Source organism: Hoplias malabaricus, chromosome 9 (genome assembly GCF_029633855.1).
Source record: "Hoplias malabaricus isolate fHopMal1 chromosome 9, fHopMal1.hap1, whole genome shotgun sequence".
NCBI lineage: Eukaryota > Metazoa > Chordata > Actinopteri > Characiformes > Erythrinidae > Hoplias > Hoplias malabaricus.
Window position 1 is genome coordinate 34,654,573 of NC_089808.1, and position 13,539 is coordinate 34,668,111.

The 13,539-nt window shown below is 39.7% G+C and overlaps 1 protein-coding gene across 1 annotated transcript; it reads right to left on the reverse strand.

The window, feature by feature from the left end:
* Positions 1–6: 6 nt before the first annotated feature.
* hacd1 (3-hydroxyacyl-CoA dehydratase 1) lies at positions 7–13,182 on the reverse strand. Its single transcript, XM_066681142.1, has 7 exons — positions 13,040–13,182; positions 8,792–8,909; positions 8,577–8,595; positions 8,406–8,494; positions 6,702–6,823; positions 3,432–3,610; positions 7–2,879 (listed from the first exon to the last, which is right to left on the reverse strand). The coding sequence occupies exons 1-7, from the start codon at positions 13,159–13,161 to the stop codon at positions 2,797–2,799; spliced, it is 732 nt and encodes a 243-aa protein (XP_066537239.1). The 5' UTR covers positions 13,162–13,182; the 3' UTR covers positions 7–2,796.
* Between the last annotated feature and the right edge of the window lie 357 nt (positions 13,183–13,539).

Sequence of the window (13,539 nt, forward strand, 5' to 3'; positions counted from 1 at the left end):
CTTCCTTATTATTTATACTTCTATTTTACCATGGTGTTTATTTAATACACTTAAAAACTCGCAGTGCACTTAATGAAACGTACACACCCATCTTCAGTATTCACATTGTCATTGAGGCATTTCACGTTATGAATTGTGCTCCTTGTCTGTAACCCCTTTTCTCCTCAGCTGCACAGAAGAATATAATGATGTTATATTAGCACCTTAGAGAGAAAGAAATTGCTCAGAACAGCATTGTTTTTTTTTAAATAAAAGGTCTTAAAAACAAACAAACAAACCAAAACAACAGGGTCATTTCATGCCAAATTTTTTTGAATGGAAGAGACAATGGGACACAATGTAACCACCGCTGTCAGAGTTTACAAACTGATCTCAAATGCAAAGTAAAAATGTGTTCTCAGGTTTAGCCGTGTTGAAAAATCAGCGGGGAAGTAACCATCGACACTCAAATCACTGTTGTCACAGAGGGTGGTGTATAAGAACATTTGATTATGTTTTCTAACTATATGTAAGGGAAGTTGGATCACATTCTAGAGGCTGAGATATATAACTGTAGGTCGTATAAAGAGGGATACAACGGCAAAAACTACCATTTAAGTTTGGTACGATTAAATGCAGTGTGATTTTACTGGGAGAGGATGCTTCTTGTCAAAGCAGGCAATAAAAAGCTTAATATATTTAATGAATATTTCATGTAAGGATGAATGATTGGCCCTCTGTAAATTTGCATTTATGGTAATTAGCATAAGCTTATATCCAGAATGATCATCTCATTTCATATGTAGGTCTTGCCCAAAGACTCTTACAGTTGTGGTGGGCCTCCCCAAACTCTGAATCATACATTAGTCGCCCATGTGAAGAGCAGCAGTGCACTACGGCAAATGTTAAATAATATGTTCTTTATATTACAACTTTAACTTAATAGTCTTATTGGATTGATATTAAAATCATATAAAAATGGTTCACATTGAGTTCTAGTTTGACCACGAACAGTACTGAAACATGATATTTGACGTTTTACTTTATATTCACAGGATGTTGCCACAAAATTAATCCAAGGCATTTCATATCACTTTGTATTTTCTAATCGGGTCCCCATTATATCAGACCTTCTGATAAACTACTAGACATCTGGCCAAAAAAGAAATGTACGCAGACTATAGCAGTGGGTGTAAACAAATGCCAAAAAAGTGAGCGTTTAACTGAAATGACTCCCAGGTGTCAGTTCATTTTCAGATTTCTTAAACTTTAATGTAAACAGCAGATATTTAGAGGTTTGGCCAAAACTAGAGTAACACGGGTAAACAGGCTGACATTTTAGTTTTGAAATTACTTCTATAGAAGAAGAAAAAATACAAATATAATTACATCTTATTTCTTGCTGATAATTGTTACAACTAAACAGGAAGTCAATTAATATCATCCCACCAGTTTCAGATGGACCCTATTTCTTAGGTGGCGCCAATGTGGTTCCAAGATGGGTGACCAAAGACTGTCAGAGTAAAGCAATTTGACATGGAATGACCCAAAAAATAACAAAACACAGATGCTTTGAAGACTAAGAAGGCAAGTCAGAGTTCAGATCGGTTTTAACTAAGTCCTTGAGTTACCCAACACTGAGCAGCTTTTAGCCCTAGTTATCCCTGAACAGAGTTCACCACTTTCCAAACTTCATATCGCGATGTAAACATTGAAGCAACAAAAAAAGAGTCATAGTGCAGTCGAGGTACGAAAAAAATATTTCAAAAATATTGCAACATTTTTCTTTTCCTTCGTCCTGACACCACACTCGTATTTACATTTAAAACAAGAACAACAGTCCTGGCAGAAAACTACTTAAAAAAAAAAATGTTGCTATTTTTGAACCTATAAGATGCTGAAGATATAATTGGACCAGGCTGGACCATCTTTAATATACAACCGATGTGCAGGCACCACTTTACTTTTCAGTGAACATCAATCTCAGGAGAAAATATTTATTTTTTGTTTATGAAACTCTTATGTTCTACACAAAACCTTGTCGTTTTTCCACCCAGTATAGCAAGCTCAGTTCAGGAGCTCACCTCCTTCGAACCTTTCTTGATTTATCCTATTCCATCTGTTTCGCCATAAATGAACCAGTTCACAACTTTCAAAATAACATCCTTAGCGTATCAGCAGGCTGCAACTAATATAGGAACGGCTATTTCCATTTCAGCTGACTAGAAATAGAAGGAAAGGATACCACAGCAGAGATGTTTAGCTAGATGGCTATTTTACCTTTTCTTTGAAAGGCAAAAAACACAGCAATTTAATTATTTAGAGGAGAGATTTTTTCATCCAACCAAGATGTCCAGTCGAAGGTGAGATATATCCAAACTAGGGACGATAGCGTTCCAGTACAAAGGTGAGGATCAGTCCAAAATGCAGATGATTATTTATGTAAGGAATAAAATATCCAAAACAGAGGAAGTGTAATCCAAAGGCAGTCCAGGTTTGTGATGAAGTGGAGGAAACGTAGCCAACGGTTTCCTCATCGGTGGTTTTATAATTTTATGCAAAATGGATGCAGTTGATGATAATATCAGTGTTATCCAAATGAAAAGGATGACGTTGGAGCTTTTCTCAGTAGCTGAGGAGAGATATGAATGATCTATAGATGGGTACTTTGTTCAGTGGTTTAGGGTTGGGATACCCCTGTAGAAAGAGTGGTACAGTCTGATGTTTTCTATCGTTCTTCACCACAGACTGAAGGCTTTGTGGAGATATTCTGGGCAGTGACTTATTGCTACCTAGTGGTCAGTGATGGTCTTCCTTCTACTCGTCTTTCTCCACTACAACCTCTCCATGAAGCACTCTTCTTCTCTGACGCAGCATATGGAAATATAGCTGAGGAAACACTGTAAGAGAAATAACAAAAATTAGGATCTGAAATCTTAAGACCTGGAGAATTTAACGTAACGTAAGACAATGTTTGACACTGTCCCTTTGTAATTTAGCACTCAATGCTGAGTAGATCCTCTAGGAAATATGATCAGCCTGTAAAATAAGATCCCAAACAGTTCCTTTATGATACAAAACGCCGTTTCAGCTTGTGGTTAAACAGAAAATGGAGGGTCCTTGAAGATGACTGACCCTATAAGACTGGTTCTGATTTCAAAACCACAATGAGTTAACTTATACTCTCTGCAAATTAGACACTGGTATTGTCCTGAAATTACGTTTTTCAAACTGTGGCATAAACACTGTTTACAGCTTCAATGCAAATGCAAAACAAAGTTCAGCAATGCCATAGTCTATAAGTCTCTTCAGAAGTAAATATATGTGCTTTAAAACACTATCACAAGCATCGTAAATATTACATGTTACACACATGATTCGGATTTCAACTGAGCTTTTGGACAAAGTGGAAAAAGTGTGGGAGGATGATTAGTAGCAACAAAAATTCTTACGTGGGATGTAGGAGAGCATTACGATGATGAGAAAGTAGTAATAGTCAAAGGAGACATTGTACTTGTTTGGGAGCCTCATAGAGTACATGCCCGATCTTCGAACGTATGGTAGAGCAGCATAAATGGTCATTAGCTCACCAATTACACCCAGAGGATACATGACAATGAACAGGTTGTATCTAAGAAAGGAAAAGAGAAAACAGGGTAAATATGTTAGATAATTGTTAGGGCTCTCAAAACATTTGAAAAACACGTGGTCGCATTTCAAACCAACACATCACAATTGGTTAGTGTGTTTTATATGGTTAGTTTAGGCTCAGCTTACTGTACACAAACAGGGGTTTCTGTGAAGGAGTCCAAGCTGCCTTTGTAGATATGAAAAGCTTGATCGAAGCTAATGAAAGCAGGTTATCACACACTGATAAATACATGTACTATATTCCATTTCTGCTAATAGAGCCCCCTAATGTTTACACACTGCACATTGAGGATATCTAACATGTGAATATCAAGACATCTGAGGCCAGCCATATGTTTTTAATCTGCAGCTAGAACCAGTGGTGAGAACATGTCTGACACCAGAAATCTCCGGCTGTACTGAACTTGTGTGAAACGTCTGGACCTAATTCTCTGGACTTATTCGGGAGTTCGTAAGTGAAAATGGCTTTAGACTGTCAAACATGGCTGACGGTGACACTGCCATGACCTCCATTTTTAAATAAAATGACCTTGTTACTTTAACTAACAAAGGGAAAAGGGTAAACACTGATTCTGACACTTTTTAATGGAGAAGACCAATCACTGGAGCACATAGTAGTTCATCTTTTTTTACTCAGAAAGCAATTTCATATGCTCAGTCTGAAATCAGTGTTTGAACTCCAGCTGTCATTGTTTGTTCTTAAGTGCTAGAGGGTACAGCCCATTTGTGCTCGTCACACTAACAGATTTCAGTAGTTGGCAGGTATAACCTTGAACTAAAGTGGGAGACAACAGGGAGAACACTTAAAGGGATTTGGAACATTATAACTGTGATTTTTTTGTTTTCTTTTGGGCAAAGAACCCATTGCAATACAAAATAACTGCATAAGTGGGAGGGGGGTGTCTGCAAGATGGACTTGTACAATACTCTTGGACACAGCCATAACGTACACTGTCAGAAAAAGAGTGTACAGGTGTATTATTGTTCACTAAATGTACCTTAAAAGGAACAACAGTGGTTTAATGTACAACTGTGTTCCCTAAAAGACTACAGTTATAAAGGTTTATAAATGTTTTTAAAAAAACATAAATTATCATTTTAATTAGGTTGTAAACACATTAAAGTTCATTAACAATCATTTATAATATAGAGATAGGAAGTGTAACCGTGACGTATTTTTGTCTACTACTGAAAGCATCAAGATAAAGCTAAGACAGAATGTGAGTTTGGTCATTTCACATGTAAACGTACACAACATCATCAGTGATTAATAAAAAGACACTGTTGTTGGTGCTTAATTCATTAAATGGTTAAATGTATTAACAAATATGTGCTGGAGCTGACGGGGTTCATTTAGACAAGTGACAGGTCAGTGTCCGGCAAGATCTGAGGTTCACTATTTGGCACACAATAGGTCACTGTTGCCCTTTCAGTCTGTGTGTTATAACAAATTATTAATGACTATTAATAGATTAATAACTAGATATTTAACCATTTATAAACTCTAATAAGTGTAGTCTTATTCTAAAGGGGTACCACTTTCACTGTAGAACTGTGTAAAATACAACAAAAAGATATAGAATATGGTACAAATATTTTCTCCAGCTAACTTCAATACGTACTCTTAAGAACCAGAGTGTAAAAAGAGTACTCTAGTGTACACCAGTCCAATTAAACACAAAAATAATAAGCCCAAAAACATTTTCTGAACATTTTCTACAGTAAAATATAATCAGACAGTGTGTGATTGTGAAGGGATAATCAAATCGTTACATTGCACAAGCCTAATTCCAGCTGACATAATGCCAGCTGTTTGATCACCCCTGTGTAGACCAGTGCCAGGCAAATATTAGACTGTGCTTGATGACCTCACTGCGGACAGCTGACATGCTTTAGCTGACTTAGCACACTGAATCAAGACCAACAATGAAGAAACTCATTCCAGAAACACGAGCTAATCTCTAAACTAAAGGATGTGATTACATTGATCGTAATGGTGTTGTATGGATGATTTAGGAGTAACATCTAAAAAGTCATATTACTGAATCTAATTGCGTTCGTTTCAGAGCAACGCACACAGATAAAATCACTTCTCCAGCACTTGAAGAGAGAGCAAGCTGAAAATAAGGGGCTCTATATTTAGGCACTGTATGTTTAGGACTTCAGAGGTGTAAAAATTTGGACTTTGAGGCACAAGGCTCATGGGAAAATGAAGTCTTAGGGCTAAGGACGGATGTGTGTGTGTGCATGTAGGGGAGAGATGCTAATAGTGGACAGGCATTCCATGCCCAAAAGAGTCTTAAAAACAGGAGCAGCTGAACATCGGTCCTCCACAAGGGGCCACATCAAGATTCGCATAAAAATATACACAAAACTTCAAGAATTTTATATAGAGAGAATCTGTATGAACAGAGTGTGGAAGTAGAAATTCTTAGCCCCTGAATAGACTCTAAACTAACTTCATTTTCTTTGGTTTATCACGAGCATTCTTACAAACTGGATGTGTAGGAGAATAATTTAATAATTACTTCAGAGAATTATAAGATGGTGATAATGCCGCCCAAATGTAGCGTAAGCCACTTTTTGGATAAAGCCATAGAGGCACCTACTGTCCGTGGTGTGGAATTGTTGGGAATTGGTGAAATATTAGTCAAAAACCACATGCTTAAGATTGTAATTGACATTTAACGGCCCTCTGTAGAATGAGAGAAGCTTGTTTGGTGGCAGAGTAACTGTATTTTTACCCCAGTTTATAAATCAAGTACTCGCAGAAATCAGAAACAAGGTGAAAACTGACCAATGGCGTTACAGCCATGGTGTCAGGGGAACAGAATGTGTTGATGCTTTTACAAATCGTCCACGTCAGCTCTATCGAACCCCTTTACAGCTTCTTTTTTGCTTTACTAAATGTTCCAAACTAGAATGGGTTTTTAAAGCATACGTGTCGTAGTAACTGACGTAAGCAAACCAGACATTCTAACCAGTGTTAGTGAAGACCAGCAAATGACGTGCTACAAAGAAGCAGAACCATGCAGGAACTCCTGGGAGGTCCCATGCGGTGTGTTTTGCACCTGGCCCATTTGATGAAGTATGGCAGATGGTTAAGCAGTTTAAAGGTATAGAAGGAGTAACGTGTGATCTCAGTGATTGTCCACACCACCAGAAACAACAATACACTCTCCTGATTCTGGACCTGAAGAAACAGTAAACAGTGTTCATAAGCAAATGGTCTAACAATAAACTACTGTTTATTTTTAGCTGTAGTAGTTGAAGGCACCAAATTTAAAACATAATCTTTTCAAAATGGTTTTAAAGGGAACCTTTAATAGATGAACACCTCAGTTATTACAACTACACGACATCATTATGTTTTGGTGGTAAAAACGACTTACTAAAAATGACTGTAAAGGAGAAAACTATCAACCCTTTGCAGGACCCCCTCCGATGGTCAACTGTACTCCTTTGTTCAGTCCTTACCCAAAGCTGCCAACAGCCCTTTGGTAGTAAGAGCAAGATTCCCAGGATTAAGAGCTTAACCTGACCATTTTAAAAGCTGTAGGTCCACAAGAAGCTCTACAGGAATTCCTCCTCCTGTGTTCATGCTCAGTTTCACCACATGAGGGGGCAACACTAAATTCCTCAAGTTACGAGAAGGACAAATAACACATTTCACATCCGTTCTCTCACACAGGTCCCATGTGGTGTATTTACAGTCTCAGTGTTAAAGAATTGTTTGGGGCTCTGCCTGTTTTCTTCAGCTACCTGTGATGAAATGCAATTAACTCTCAAACTGTTGTTCACAGCATTTGGCAGTCGTACTCATCCAGAGCAAATTGAAGGGGCTGTGTAAAAGTGAAGTTACAAATGAGTAAAGCCCAAATTCAGTGATTTATATTATGACTAAAATATTCAAATTCTTTCATTCATTTTTAAAAAGAAGTGTCAACAACATCAAACAACATCTTTGACTGAGTGTAAAAACCATATTCAACACTTCAGAATTGATCCTGATATAATTATAATGGTATTCCAATACAGTGGAACCTCTACTAACGAACGCCTATACTAACGAACTTTCCAAGATACGAACCGGCCATTTTAATATTTTTTGCCTCCACCAACGAACCACGACTCTAGAAACGAACCCGAGCCTCCTCCGAGCCGGCGGCTGGAAATGGCCACTGACCCCAATAGGCGAGTCTCCCAGCGCCCCCAGACTTGAGTGAGCTTTTAAGATTAGCAAATTGTAGCTTTAGCAATTTAGCATTAGTGTAAATAGCAGACATCGAAATTCGTGCTAAGTTAAGCCGTATCTACGCTTCGTCTCCCCACATTCACCGCCTACTCTCCGTTATTCCACCCACCCCCCACCTCCCGTCATACAGCCAGTGCCTATGTTACTGCTCCAGCCAGTCGTCACGTCTTCAAGGTAGCGATGTGTAACCACTTAAAACTTTATTATTTCTTTTTTATTAATGTTACCACTGTATTTCTCTTTTATTTTTAGTAACGCTACATGTATTTTCTTTTACTAATTTGAGAGTGTTGTAAACATATATCAGTGCAGAAAGGGTGACTTTCGGGGCGGGGGCTGGAACGCATTTATTGCTTTTCCATTATTTTAAATGGGGAAAATTGACTCGAGAAACGAACTTTTCCACTTACGAACTGGGTCACGGAACGGATCAAGTTCGTAGGTTGAGGTTCCACTGCACCTCTTTTTCTAAAGAATGGGAAGCAATATCCCATTTCTGTGTTTGCAGGTTTACACTCACCTGTCTGATGCTATTAGTGATGAACCAAACCATGAATATCCGATAGGACACTTGAACCCCAGTCACAATCACTGAAGTCCGCACAATTCCTTTTAAACACGTGACAAACACATTTATTCCCAAATATAATAGAATACAATGAAGTGCACATGCTGCTTAAAACATACATACCAATTGCACAGTGCCCGACCTGAAAGACATCACAGAGAAGGAATGTTTAACGTATTGGATAGGTTTATGGAAACATAACAAATGTATATTTCTAGTGGATGCTTCTAACACAATCACAGTCCAAATAATAGAAAGTGAAGCAGGAAGAGATATTTAAATATAGGAGAGAGAGAGAGAGAGAGAGAGAGAGAGAATGAATGAAAAGGAGTATGTACCTCTAGCACAGCAAATGTCTGGAAAAACTTAAGTGTCCTTGCTATACTTCTGTACAAGCCCCTATGTGTGCCTTTCTGGAGATAGAACCGAGCCATTGCCAGAGCCAACACCAGCCACCTAGAAAACATGTATAATTAAATAAAAATTACAGACATGTTTATTATATTCATGGTATTAAATGAGTATGCCTATGACGGTGGGGAAACATTGTTCATTCTGGTTTGTTTACGTTCAGAAGCTCCGCGTCTTTTAATGTGGAACAGTGTGTTTGAGGGGAAAATGTGACTGTTGTTTGTACGTGGCTGAGGTTTAACTTGTCTCTAAGATTTTATCCATTATTGAATTACCACAGAAACTTATTTGTAACTAGAGTTGTATAGTTTTGTAGCACTCTCAGTAATGTAATTAGCCATCTCCTGAGTTTGAAGACATTTCAACTTTAAGGGGTCAGAAACAGCAATAATAAGTCAACATTACCCACCTATGGGGATGTCACGATACCAGAAATGTATTAGTTGTTACCAATACCACGAACATTCTACGATTCTCTTTACCAATTTCGATACCACAACAAAAAATAAACCAATCAAACAAATGCATGTCAACATACATGCCTTTATTAAAAATGCTTAAATGCTTTTATTTATTTATCTTTCTTCAGCAAAAAAGCGCAATTTAGTTAAGATTTTTTTCTGTTTGTTTTGTTTACTCTTGTTTCTAACCCAGTGCTCTGTACCGTTAAATGGCAGACTTGTTGAAAAGTGGGAGCTTCACCCTGATTTGCTGTAGAACGAGACAACTTCCTCACACCACCTCCTGTGTTTAAATGGTCTCAATGGGAGAAAGACAGCTACTGAAGGAAATCTAAGCTTTGAAAACATGTTTATTGTCTTGCTTATTTTTTGTTGAGCTTGTGGCTGGCAAATAAAACCATTTGTGTCGTCTCTCTTGCGCTCTGGAAGCATGCTGTGTTTGTCCCCCCTCTTTGGGTGTGCATCACAATAACATGGCCCCTGATTGGTCTATACATTTAACTGACATGTCACTGGAAAGCTGAGAGCCTAAGCTACACAGGGATCACATTATAATTGTTTTTTAATTTGTTGTACTCTTTGTAAACCTTTTGCCAGTACTCTTTACACAAACATGAGGATTACTAACGAACGGTTTGATGGAAAGTCACAAATTAGTTTATGCTTTTAAGGTAAGTGTTGCCTAAGGCTAAGGTAAGTGTTGGTATGATTTGTTTGTGTGTGAGTCACTTCTGGGCTGTGTGGGTTTCATGGCGCAGCAGTTTTGTTTGGTTATAGGAAATATTTCCATACGTAACTTTTTGCTTTTTACAACGGGCGGCACGGTGGCGCAGCAGGTAGTGTCGCAGTCACACAGCTCCGGGGACCTGGAGGTTGTGGGTTCGATTCCCGCTCCGGGTGACTGTCTGTGAGGGAGTGTAGTGTGTTCTCCCTGTGTCTGCGTGGGTTTCCTCCGGGTGCTCCGGTTTCCTCCCACAGTCCAAAAACACAATGGTTCGTAGGTTTACACAAATGAAGAACTGGCGCCCCCTCCAGGGTGCCTTGTGCCCAATTATTCCAGGTAGGCTCTGGACCCACCGCGACCCTGAACTCGATAAGCGCTTACAGATAATGAATGAACCAGTCGCAACTGACCTGTTGCTACTCTTGCTGATGCCATTCCTCATGTTGCTGTTGTTTTATCTTTCTGTTTATTAGCATGTAGGCTAATTATGGTGACCTGGTGTGGTCTGGGAGATCTGTGAACCCTTCAGCACCTCTGGTACCACAGGAAACAAGAACTGCATAACTATAAGACAATAAGAACTACTGAACTATCGATTTTGTGACAACTCTACCCACCTAAGGATCAGGAATAGAGCAATATCCTCATGTCGATTTGTGTTTTTCAATGTTTGGAGTTCTCTCCGTTGTCTAAAAAACTCCAGATGCCTCAGCCATGAGTAGAGAAAGATAGAGAGAGAGAGGAAGCCTAGCATACCCGGACCAAGACCGTTGTTTTTTTTGGCTCATTTAGAGACCCTGGGGCTTCGTAAACACATTACACTGGTTTCCAGGGCGCACACAGACTGAAAAGCAGTAAATGGTGAGGAAACATCATCTAAATTTAATAAAAAGTGTTTTTTGATTACAATTGTGAACTTTTAAGTCTTTCATTTATATCCTGTTTTTCATACTCACTGTTAAAAAGTGCTTAGAATGGAACAGGCAGACATTGGCTTCTGGTCAGTGAGCCTGAAGCATTGTTCTTTTGCAAATATGGGTCTGTTTAGGAGCATGATATGTGCACACTGATGTCAGATAAAGATCACAGCTCCAGGGGCCTGGTGGTTGTGGGTTCGATTCCCGCTCCGAGTGACTGTGAGTTTGGTGTGTTCTCCCTGTGTCTGCATGGGTTTCCTCCGGGTGCTCCGGTTTCCTCCCACGGTCCAAAAACACAAACACAGACTCAAAAGTGTTTGTAGGTGTGAGTGAATGTGTGAGTGTGTGTGTTGCCGCCTTGTGCCCAATGATTCCAGGTAGGCTCTGGACCCACCGCGACCCTGAACTGGATAAGGGTTACAGATGATGAATGAATATATAGACCGTGTGAACAGCAGAAATAAACAACATAATTTTGATCATTAAATCAGATTTGGGCTACTTTTACCTTCTGTGTATTCATGCATTCATGTACTCAATGAAAACGAAAATATAGAGATGAGAGGATAAAGATGTAGTGTCGCATTTAAACTACATTTAAAGCCATAGGATTTTGTCTTGGAAATAACTTCTAAATATGACATTCTGAAGAACAGATGAGAGTGTTTGGGGGTTTAGTTGATGGCTGGTGGAGGATTTTAAGTAAAGAACCCCTGAAGACTCTATTCTTAGGGTCTAGGCTTTATAAAAAATAAGGCTTAACCCTAACTCTTACTCTACTTTGCTCTGTGCTGCACAATGTGTGGCTGATTCTCATTTAAAGGCTGTTTAGATGGAAGCACTTTGATATGGTATTTGAACCTTGTGATACTGGGATCAAAGCATTCCAAAGAAGTTTAAGTAATGGTGCTTTTCCACTGCATGGTCCATAACCATCGGATAGGTTTCTTTTAACTATAACAGAACTTTAAACCCTCCTACCCCACACCACCCCCCAAAATATAGCTGGCGACATTGTAAAACACAGTGAATAACGGTAACCACAACAACGAAACACAACTCTGTGCATCACTTCAGAGAAATCAATGAAGGTTTTTCATTCGCTGTTGCACCATACGGCTACTGCCGAATTCCTTCGTCAGCCACTAAAGCTAGGAGCATTTGAACCTCTTCAAAAATACAAAACAAACCAAAACCAGTGTAATTTTACACGCTGCCATTGTGTGCGGAATAAAAACAGTCCTCTGATGTCTGCATTTCTTCATGTAGAGTGACAATCATCTGCCACCAATCAGCACCCTGAAAACTCTACATGTCATGTTTCACCGCTTGGAACCACAGGCGAGCATGTACTAAAAGTCCCGGTTGCAGGTACCAGACCCCAGGTGCCCAACTAGAAGAGCCAAATCAAGTAGAGTTGAGTAATGTACGTACCATGCAGTGGAAATGTGCCATTTGACCCCAGAACTGTGTTCACTTGTGTAAAAGTAGGGTCGGAGAGGGCATGCCCCCTTAAAGTTACACAAGTGTACCCTAAAACTACTGAACTACTGAAGGAACCCTGAGTGTCAAGACGATTATTAATATTTTTATTTTCTTGTTGTAAATCCATTTTGTAAGCAACGTGATTAAAATAAATGTACTGTACAAACAGAATAAACTTTAAACTTGTTTGTATAACTACGTTTAAACAGTGACATAACGGTTCATGTCTACGTTATTAACGTAACGTTCGAACGTGAGCGTGGAGGGGACTCTCTTAAAGCGAAGCTCCAGTATCAGAGTGCGGCTAAACTTATCGGGAGAGCGGGGCGCACACGAGTCGACCGTATTTGGAAAGAGAATCGTGAACAGGCACGGAAAACTCCCCCTTCGGTTATTCCCCACACACGGCGACTGGTAGTCAAACACCAGGGGCAGAAAAACGTCGAGCGACATTTCGCCGGTTTATTTAAGCCCCTTGTGGTTTTACTAAAGTCGGCTAACGACCGTTAGAGCGGGGAGCTATAAACGGCAACACTGGGAGAGAATGTAACGGTCGTTTTTATTTGAACGGGAGAGTGGAGCACGTACCCGGCCGTCATGGCGATATTGTAGAATGTAAGCCATGCGATGATGATGGCGCCTTTCGTGCGCTTCTTCTTGTTGTTGGTTTCCTTCTCCTCCACCGCTCCGTCCTCCTCGCCGGACGCCATGCTACCACCGGGTGGGGGGCGAAGGGGGCAACACTGCGATAGTTACAGAAACACAGCTGTCGGAGGAAGCCTGTTTTTCCCACCCGTTTTCAGACGAGCCTCTCACCCCTGCGCTGGGATTGGTTAATAGTTCGGACTCACGGCGAATGGGAAAGGTTGGCTGTTGCTTTAATGTGACTACATTATATTATGATTAAATAAGTGATGTGTATGATGATATATGATAGTAATTAACAAAGAAAGTGAAGAACTTGTGCTCACGACTATCAGCGACAAGGTCATTAATATTAATCAGGCTTAACACAAATCCCCCGAGATTGGCTGCTCCGAGCCCCACACTCATGGGGGCGGGCCATCGCCAAACTCCTAATGAATATT